The 10,858-nt window shown below is 40.3% G+C and overlaps 1 protein-coding gene across 3 annotated transcripts in view; it reads right to left on the bottom strand.

Annotated features, from left to right (window-relative positions):
* Positions 1–7,730, bottom strand: part of slc2a13a (solute carrier family 2 member 13a) — a 92,366-nt gene extending 84,636 nt beyond the window's left edge. Inside the window, exons 1-2 of one of the 3 annotated variants that reach the window (XM_085375941.1) lie at positions 7,592–7,730; positions 7,157–7,525 (exon numbers count right to left, since the gene is read on the bottom strand). In XM_085375941.1, the coding sequence (XP_085232067.1) occupies positions 7,157–7,525; positions 7,592–7,730 (508 nt within the window). Of the gene's footprint in view, positions 1–7,156 lie in introns of all 3 variants that reach the window. The other 2 variants (XM_085375942.1, XM_085375940.1) reach the window with 2 other exon arrangements.
* Positions 7,731–10,858: the final 3,128 nt, after the last annotated feature.

The following is a 10,858-nucleotide window of genomic DNA, read 5'->3' on the forward strand; positions in this document are numbered from 1 at the left end:
AAAACAACTCCAACTCAATAAATTCCTTTAGATTCGCATCAGTGTTACGACTGCTTGTGTTAATATCACAGTATATTTATAGACTGGTATTTCACTCTCGGTGTTTACAGCGGCTGACTGCCCATTACCTATGTGTATTAGGGATGGGCTAATGTATTGATACGGCAATACACAGCAAAATATCACTCCAATTATAAACAAATGACACAAAATATAAATAATGTCTTCTTTTCTTTTTCTTTAGTTATTTTTTTGTATTCAGTGACAAACAGATCAAGGTTTGACCCAGATGATTGTCTTGCAATCTACTATTATTGCATATCATTGTATCACAGTGCCATTTTGATGATAATAATAATAATAATAATAATAATAATGATAATCAGGCTTTAATTTGAACGTATTAACATATTACTGCGATATAAAAAACACAAATAAAATGTAAAACCGAAGGAAAATAATGATTATAATAAAATAACCTAATATGTTTAAAACAGAATAGAAAGAAGCATGAGCTGATTTAACCACTAGTTAGTAACGATTAATTATTATTTTTACTTTCTGTTTATGTCCTACCCAATCATAAATCCTCCATACAGTTTGCTACATATATTTGGCTTTGTAGCTCGAATAACAAACCAAGACACGTATGTACTTACAGGTATATACTAGGGGTGCAACGATACTCGTATCGATATTGAACCGTTCGATACAGTGCTTTCGGTTCGGTACGCATATGTATCAAACAATACAATTTTTAAAATTTATTTTATCAACTTTTCTTCTTTTTTTTTTTTTCTTTTTTTTTTTTTTTTTTTTTTAAACTCCGTGTATCGTGCCCACCCCCAAGATCCTATATGTATGTGTAATGAGAGTGTGAGTAATGTGAATGTCTAAGTTGTGGGATAAAATTGAGGCAGAGGCAGCCAGAAGGGGACAGAGGGGGGGGGGGGGGGGGGGGGGTAGCCTCCTCTGCACCCTGGTGACATACCCCTACTCCAAGGCCCTGCATGTGTGGGTGGTTGTGGTGGAGCGGGAAGAGGGAGGCAGCTGGAGATGGGGAGGGAAGGACGATGCTGTCTGTGTTGAGCGCTCAGTGGATCTGCGTTCGACTACTCCACCTAGGCTGCACTGTCAGTGCAGATCCACTGAGCGCAGCGCAAGCTAGCAAGACAGAAGCTAAGCTCGTTGCAACATGGCAAATTGAACCTCCCCCACCCTCATTCAGATGTGGCGTTTGGAACTATCTTGGTTTTCATGTGAAGCATGACCCTGATGGTAAGCATGTCATGGACAAAAGTAAAACAGTATGTCGGATGAGCCAGGCAATGCTCAATTACATGGGTGGGAACTACTGCGTTAGCGCAGTTAGCTTGTTAACGTATTGACGCCGTCCAGCCCCACACACGGGGCGATCCGTTAACGGAGATTTGCGGCGTTATGGCGTTAATGTCATTTTAACGAAATTAACCTGAAAGCACTAGTGGGAACACAACGAATATGACTGCACATTTACGCCGACATCATCCTAGTGCAAAGACAAGTGGAAGCAGACAAAAACAACAAGCACGCATGCTACAAACTTTACCCGAGTCATTTAGACAGCCGTTAGCACGTGATGCTCCTTATGGGGACCTGATATGTTTAATATGCTGCTGAGAGTATACCCCAGAAGAAGCGTATAGTATAGCTTTTATTTTGGAAAGAGCCATTTCTCTGTAATAAACTCTCTTTTCCAAAGATGAGTGATTCCTCGATCATATGGATTTATTTTTTTTATTATTTTGATGTTTCAGCAACATTGAATTTAAAAACTTTACTTTTGAGTTAAAATATATATTCATAATTTTAATAAATGACAAATTAAAAAGGCATGAACATTTTTTGTATCGAAAAAATATCGAACTGTGACACCAAAGTATCGAACCGAACCGTCAATTTTGTGTATCGTTGCACCCCTAGTATATATACATATACATACACACACATATACACATGTTAACATCATCAGTTTATTAAGTGGAATAAGATACTTTCAGCTGCTCCCTTATTCAAAAATGATCACCACAGCAGGTTGCTCCATTGCGCCAATCATCTTTGATTTGGCAGATTTCTAAATGAGATGGCCTTCCTGACACAAACCCTCCGGGATCTTTGGCATAAGCTACCCATTTAATCTATTTTCTTCTCATATTGTAATTTCCACACAGAGCTGCAAACAAAATACATAATTTGTCATTTATTCATTTTTAATTAATCTGTATATTATTTTTTTACAAGAAGTCAATAAATTAAAAATTTTCCAGCATCTTATTTTGATCAACTAGCAGTACAATGCATAAATATGTTCCATTTACATGTCTACAACAGAAAAACAGAAAAAATATTTGCATAAAACACTTTTTCTCGTCATGATCTAATCAGTTATTCGAGTTTTCTTTCTTTCAGGCCTACTGATATGAACATTGTAAACCTTGTGTCCCACCCTGTACTTTTAAATGTCAAACAGTGTATTTACTGTACTTAAATAGAGGTTCTTAATCCAACTTTCTCTAACTTAATAATGGCCATGCTTTAACAATACTTTAGAAATCAAATCCTCTACAATTCAGATGAAGTAATCATAGAAATCATTTAGAAACCTTTCCACATTTGAAGCAGGGAGTCAAGCACAAACTCAAAACATGCCTAAAATGGGTGGATGGAGGTTCGACAGGGCACAACGACTGAGACTGAAGAGTTTTCTCAACACTTTCACACTGTGTATGCAATTAGATCATCAGAGCCACCTGTCTAATTTACCATGCTAGCTAATTAGAAGTACACATTCAATTTATTTTAATCAGACAAAGTGGCAGCTATTTGCTGCCATTAAAGAAACCCTTTCTCTATCAAGTGTCAGGTTTGTTTGTGTAAAATTCCCCGTAAGCAGTCTAAATAAATGACGAGAAAAAAAGAAAAAAAAAACACTTCTGGAAAGTGACATTTACAAAAAAATTCAAAAGTGAAAGTGAAAGTGACAGGAGAAAATCCGTCCCGGTCAACCACCCAAACATCAATAACGGGAACCTTATACAACGCTTCCCTATACCCGTCGAACTCCCACAGGCACAAAGAAATTACAGAGGCTATTACTTATCACCTGACCAAAGATATGGCTCCCATCAACACTGTGCAAAACGAGGGATTTAGGAAAATGATCAACACCGTAGACAAACGCTACACAGTGCCGTCCCGCAACTATTTTTCTATTGTTGCACTAACTGCTCTATACACGCAGTGTCGAGCAACGGTGGAGATGGAATTTCAAGCAGTACAACATTTTGCAGCACCGACAAAATGTGAGACATTTGTTGTTTTTATGTTTATTTATTGTTTTTATGTTCAGTCTCAACTGTTACGAAGTTGATGTGCAGTTAATAAGTGCAATAAATATTTATATTGGAAAAGAAAATCGTGAGAGAATCGTGATCTCAATTCTAAGCAAAAAAAAATCGTGATTCTCATTTTATGCAAAATCGTGCAGCCCTAGTGGCCACTGTAGGACAAACGTTTCAGTCAGCTGCGAGATATCAAATACAATACAGCATCGTACTAATGTTAAGTTAACATCACTATACCCATGGTATCATGATACCTGCGAAACAATATGTTGCAAGACAATCACCTGTGTCAAATCATTATATATGTTTCATTGAACGCAAAAAATAACTCTAAAGAGAATAAAAGCAAAAATGTATTATTACTTAGTACAAGTTCTTGATATTTGTGATACAATACTGTATATTGGCATATCAATGTATTATCCCATCCCTAATACACATAGGTAATGGACAGTGATCCATCTGGATCTGACAGCAAAGCCAAAGACACTGTATACAGATAAGACAGCGATATCTCTAGGTAGGCTTGTGCTAAAGCCTATCCCGATTACACTGATCAGAGTAGTCGCCCCCTGATGGACAATAAAAATAAATTCAGGATTGGTCTTTACTTTTCAGACCAACACGTTCCATCCACCTTTACATACACATTATAGCTTTACAAACTAGGGCTGTGCTACATCATATTGTCCACAATAATATCATTATAAATGTTTGCACGATATGAAAGTATCTTATCAGGATATCATGGCTATAGCAACACAACGCATGTGCGTGGTCCTAGTGCACGTGTCTAAGAGTCAGAGTTGTTGTCAGTGTCTGATGGTGATTTAGTATCTGAAAGGGAACTACTTCCACACTACTCACTAAATGTGCAAACAACAAACTTGCTTCACTACTTGAGGCAAAAACACTGTTGAGTACAACAAGGTGGGGACACTAGCAGGTGGAGACGAGCGACCCAAATGCAAACAAATACTCTGCCGAGTGTCGCCGGAGCACTCCAGTTGTGCTCCACGTAACAGGAAGAGCAAATGGTGGATGGAAATTACTGATGCATGATGGAAAGGCATGGTTTTAAGAAACTGGTTAAAAAGTTGAAAAATATTTTTCAGTTCTATCACATGACAATATTCCACAACTTCTGCAGAGTAGCATAGTTCAGTTACTTTAGCTATTGTTAGATTAAAATTTTAAGCAGCTATTTTAAATAATTTCCCCCAGGGATCAATAAAGTATTCTGATTCTGATTCTGATGAATCTTTTATTTAGATTTTCCTGGTAAAATATTGCCCAGGCCACTTTTTGTAAATATATATATATATATATATATATATATATATATATATATATATATATATATATATATATATATATATATATATTTCCCTTATGCTCAGTCACTTATTATATTGCTGTGTCACTATTATTGCACTATAATGCTGCTGGTGGCACCTTGTTTCAGAAGATTCACACTTTAAGTTGGTTAGACTGTTATCTATGAGAGCAGTTCATTGGAAAAGAGCCTAAACATGCATGTATTGCAAAAATGTAAATCTGAAATAAATACAAGGGTTTCCAGCATAACCTTTAAAACTTCCATTCATTCATTATAAAATTGTCTTACATCATTCCACTTACAGTAGTGCAAATTTAACCAAGAAGCTGTCATCATCTGCACATTTCCAGTGCCAGACAAACATGCAAATTGGAGTACGACTGGTCTTTAATCACACAAAAAGAATCCAAGTTCGAGTTGCTTCTCACAGGAAGCAAAAGAAATGCAGGAAAAGGGGAGCAAATTAATAAACGACTTTAGTTTGTTAAAGGGGTACACACCGAGCTCTTTAAGGCGGGTAGAGCTTAGTAAGGATCCCTGACCGAAGATGATAAAAATGGTGTGCAAGTCCTCCATGTATCACTGAAAGGAGCGCTTACTGGTCTCAAAAGAGGTGATGGACGAGTACCGAGCCTTGAAAGCCACTTTTAACAGCAGAGATGCGACTCATGAGTAACAGCAGCTGCTATAAATAATGTGAGGCATATTGAATTGTGATCAAAAGAAGCGTTGCGTGGAAAGGCACGCAGAGTGGAAGGAAGACCACGCAGAGAGATGGATGATTCAAGAGGGGAGAAAGCTCAGAATGCAAAAATATTCATGCACGGAAGGAAGTAGGAGAAAGGCAATGTGCAAAGGTGGGCTGCAGGGAAGGAAGCAGGGACGAGGCAGCCAATAAGACGAGTGCAACTCAATAATAAAGGCAAAATCAGAGGCACTATGTGTCTCCTGTGTGCTTTGTAGGTTTATCTGGGCTTCCTTTGATGGGGTGATATTTATCATTCAGAATGAGTTTCCCCTTTATCACCTAATGATACCCAACCAAATCTAATAATGAGAACGATGATGATGATAATGGGGACTGCAAATTGTCTAACAGCCAGTGGCATGCAGATAAAGGAAGCAGAGGGCCACGCTGCGTAATTAGACGCTGCGAGTAATTGCAAACCTCAGGCCTGTGGTGGGGGAGGAGGAGCTACAGCAGCAATGCATCACCAAAACCACCAAAAGCTTTAAGATCTTTGACTTCAAGGGGCACTTAAGCCGAGTGCCACCTCTGTTCTTTCTAATGGCGAGCGAGCGAGGGGAAGTGTTGAAGAAGAAATCAATAAATCACATTATCATTAGCGCCGGGCAGGCTGAAGTAATTTCATTGGAATAGCAATTTGTCTAAAGCTACAGTTGGCTTTGTTTCTTGCTCTGGACTGGTAAAAAAAAACTTTTCTTAAACAAAGACTCTGGGAGCATGCTCAGGGTGTTTAATTAGGAGCAGGGCTTTTCTCCTCATGGTATATAAATACGAATATTCAATATTAGATAATATTATAAAGTGGAATGATGATCCTTCCAAATACAAGACAAAATCTTTTAAAGGTAAATATTGTGGAGAGACGAGATGCAATCAGAAAACTTGCTGTCAAAATGAATACTGATCACCAGGCAGTGAGTGTGAAGGCCCTGGTGTGTTGGTGGCTTTGTACAATGCCGGTAGTATCATTTTCACACAGTCAAATCCATTTATGCTCACTGTTATGGCTCAGGTAGCCGCTGCAATATTCTCCTTAATCATAGGCGTCGCCACTCAGGCAATACTGCCACATCAGCCATGATGCAGAAGGAGAAATCAAAACTTTTTCAGGAATTCTGTAAAAGGAGCTATTAAACCCAACACTCGTGTCTTCAACCCAGCTGTGGTGGCGGCAGCACGGCATGCCAGGTTACAAAAACCCAGAGGTGCACCACCTGCAGAAAAGCAGCTAGCTACCAATAACGCCCATGATGTCAATTTTGTAGTATGGTGCTGTTCACGAGGTAAATATTTAATGGCTTTAAGGGTCCATGGCTGTCCGTGTGTCTGCCAGTTTTTTTGTGACACCGTGGAAAATCTCCACTACAAGGCACAAACTATACATGAACTCTAGGTAGCCGACTACAAGGAGACTTAAAAGAAATATAATGGCTTACAGTTACTCAGGTGCTTTACTTTTCAAAGTTGAACTTAGAACAAAGTATGTTCGACATCTATAGTTTTGCTACTTGGTAGAATGAAATTGATTTATATCCGTATCTACACTGATTTTGTTAGCTCCATTCCCTCCACATTTTTTTTTAAATTTTCTTAATTCAGAATTTTTTTTATTGAAATTTCTGAGACCCCACCCACCCCTTTTGCGCCCCCTTATTTCAAAAACCTGAAAACGCCCCTGAAACCTACCGAGCCCCAATCCAACGATGAGCCTACCCGCCAGGAGCACCTCTTTACCGGGAGCGCTGCTAAGGACGATCCCCCCGACGGCGAAGAAGAAGCTGGCGAGCAGTATGCACACTCTGCGCCCGAACACCCCGTTGAGAAAGCCGCCCAGCAGGGCGGAGAGGGCGGCTGCGGCCACAGTACTTGATATGAGCACCTCCTGCCACAGGGCGCTCAGGTCCAGCTCCCGCTTCAATAGGAGCATCGCCCCGGAGATCACCCCGGTGTCATAGCCGAAAAGGAAGCCCCCCAGGGCGGAGAAGATGGCCAGGACGTAGACGAAACCAGGTGTAACATCCTGCTGAAACTGCTTGCGGGCAGCTCTCTCCAGGTCTCCAGTGGACGAGGAGGAGGGGGCTGATGGGGCACCAGCGGCGGCGGAAGCTCCAGTGGAGGCGCCCTGGCTGCTGATGCTGGCGTTGGACGGAGCCTTGATGAGACTGCGCTCACCTCCGTCGTTCACTTTCTTCCACCTCTCGCCCATCAGGTTGTTCATACTCCGGAGGTTGTAGTCATGGTCGGCCTGCCTTCGCGACATATGGGAACTACAACACAGGACAGGGCTGCTGAGTTGTATTTGAAGCGTCTGATAACAAAACAAACACACACGCCCACCCAACTAACAGGCCTACCCCCCACTACACTCAGCTTAGACTTAAAGTCACGCTGACTGTCCTAAGACACTTCCAAATAAAAAAAAGAAGCCCGCTGCTGAGTAAAGTTGTGCTCCAGCCTTGTTTATCCGCGCATGACATCCCTGTGGTCCTGATGGGAGAGTTGGAGAAGAGTAGGGTAGGAAAGGTGAGATAGGAGGAGTGTAGTGGATCACATCGTCACTACCAGCGTCGGCGTGACGCAAAGAAATGTTGTTTTGGAAGCGTGGAGCGAAGACTTATCAGCACCATCTTTTATGGGGAATATGCGGTCTGCAGTTGTTAACTGACCAAATCAGGCGGATTAATATGCTCGTTAATACACATCAAAGATGTGTAAATGTCTGCTGTATAATTTCATTTGATGATGATGCTTAAGCCTCGTGAAAAAACACTTTTTTTGTGGGGCTAAAGCATAAAATCATAAAAATAAGAAAAACCTTTGTTAACTAAAAGATATAAAAACCGGAATGTTGTTGCTTTAAACATTTTCAACACGTTTTACTCTTACGACAGGCAGCCTCTGGCAAAACTGGAAAACGGCTTCCCCCTACTGGCAGTAGCTTTGTATTACAGGTGGAAGAACTCCAAGCGCAGACAGTCGTACAATGATGTTGTACATGTCAGCTGCTATCCACTTTTATGGATTATAGTATCTGTACTGCTGATTAGCTTTAACACCGCCACAAAGCAAGCAGAGTATATTTCAGTGCTCTTGAAATTAAGTAGGATCAGCTGATTTTTAATGAATCAACTCTGTAACTATTAAAATATTTACATTTGCACAATTTCTGATTCACTTTAAATGTTGATTGTTGTTTAAAAACAATTTGATTGATCTAAATTAATCTATTTTGGCAATACATGTGTCATAATCTGTCTGCTTGAAGCTAAAAAAAAGGTTTATCAGTGACCCATACCAACCAGTTTATCTTCTCCATACACTCAAACCCTATAATTGTCCTTCACCACTGATGAAACATAGCTGCAGTGCACAGAATGGCATAGCAGTTAAAGCATTCATGAGTTCAGAGGATCAATACGTGGACAACGGTGTCCCTGAAGAATTAACATGGCCTGAAAATGACTTGTGATTGAACCGATTACAGAAGAAGATCAATAATGAGACAGGGTTTCCATGCATATACAATAGTTACATAGAACAAACCAAGAAATGTGTCTTTTAGGGAATTTACCTTTTTGTCCCCAGCTAATTGAGCCTTGAGGCTCAATTAATCTCAGAGCTGAATTAGGTTGCTGACCCCTGCCATAGATGATGCCACTTTATAGAATAGTTAGGCTACATCATATCAAATTAAGCAATTACCTTCTAGTGAAAGAATATTTAATGAGCACATTTTCTCTGAAAGTTAAAATAATTAGCATGACTAATCGGAAACTCAAAAGAAGCACCATAAGTAATACCAATTTTGAATTCAGCACCAAATCACAAGAACAGTAGACCCCAAAATAATACATACAGAGAAAAACCCAACAATCGTATGACCCCCTATGAGCAAGCACTTTGGCGACATCGGGAAGGAAAAACTCCCTTTTAACAGGAAGAAACCTCCGGCAGAACCAGGCTCAGGGAGGGGCGGGGCCATCTGCTGCGACTGGTTGGGATGAGAGAAGGAGGACAGGATAAAAGACATGCTGTGGAAGAGAGACAGAGGTTAATAACAGATATGATTCAGTGCAGAGAGGTCTATGCAATGAGTGAGAAAGGTGACTGAAGAAGAAATACTCAATGCATCATGGGAATCCCCCGGCAGCCTACACCTATTGCAGCATAACTAAGGGAGGATTCAGGGTCACCTGATCCAGCCCTAACTATATGCTTTAGCAAAACGGAAAGTTTTAAGCCACATCTTAAAAGTAGAGATAGTGTCTGTCTCCTGAATCCAAACTAGAAGCTGGTTCCACAGAAGAGGGGCCTGAAAACTGAAGGCTCTGCCTCCCATTCTACTTTTAAATACTCTAGGAACAACAAGTAGGCCTGCAGTGTGAGAGCGAAGTGCTCTAATAGGGTGATATGGTACTACAAGGTCATTAAGATAAGATGGGGCCTGATTATTTAAGACCTTGTATGTGAAGAGCAGGATTTTGAATTCTGGATTCAACAGGAAGTACTAAAAGCATGAACTAGTTTTTCAGCGTCACTCTGAGACAGGATATTTCTAATTTTGAGATGTTGTGCAAATAGAAGAAAGCAGTCTTACATATTTGTTTAATATGTGCATTGAAGGACATATCCTGGTCAAAAATGACTCCAAGGTTCCTCAAACTATTACTGGAGGCCAAGGTAATGCCATCCAGAGTAAGAATCTGCTTAGATACCATATTTCTAAGATTTTCAGGGCCGAGTACACTAACCTCAGTTTTATCTGAATTTAGAAGCAGAAAGTTAGCGGCCATCCGGGTCTTTATGTCTTTAAGACATTCCTGCAGTTTAACTCATTGGTGTGTGTTATCTGGCTTCATGGATAGATAGAGTTGGGTGTCATCAGCATAGCAGTGAAAATGTATGCTATGTCTTCTGATGAGGTGAAGCCAAAGGGAAGACATGCTTCACCATATTTTCTAGTCTTTGGCTTTGAAATGAAGTTGGTTTAGAAACATATTTGGCGATGCTTCATCTCTTGCTTTGCGTTTGCGTGGGAGCCCCGTCAAAAACCTGTCAATTATGCTAGCAGTGTCCAAGCACTGTTCCCCCCCTGCAATGGCTCAGTGGGCCCCACACTTTGGGAACCTCTGTATTAGATAGATATGATACAAACCACTGCAGCGCAGTACCTGTAATCCTCTAACCATTCTAATAGAATTTTATGGTCAACAGCATTGAAAGGTGCACTGAGGTCTAACAGGACAAGCACAGAGATGAGTCCACTGTCAGAGGCCACATGAAGATCTTTTGTAACCTTCACTAAATCTGTACTTTGATGAGCTCTGAAACCTGACTGAAACTCTTCAAATAAGGCATTTCTCTGCAGACAATCTGTTTGACAACTAC

This window comes from Diplotaxodon limnothrissa, linkage group LG17 (assembly GCF_057381915.1).
Source record: "Diplotaxodon limnothrissa isolate DT_005_m linkage group LG17, D_limnothrissa_male_GT1.1, whole genome shotgun sequence".
Lineage (NCBI taxonomy): Eukaryota > Metazoa > Chordata > Actinopteri > Cichliformes > Cichlidae > Diplotaxodon > Diplotaxodon limnothrissa.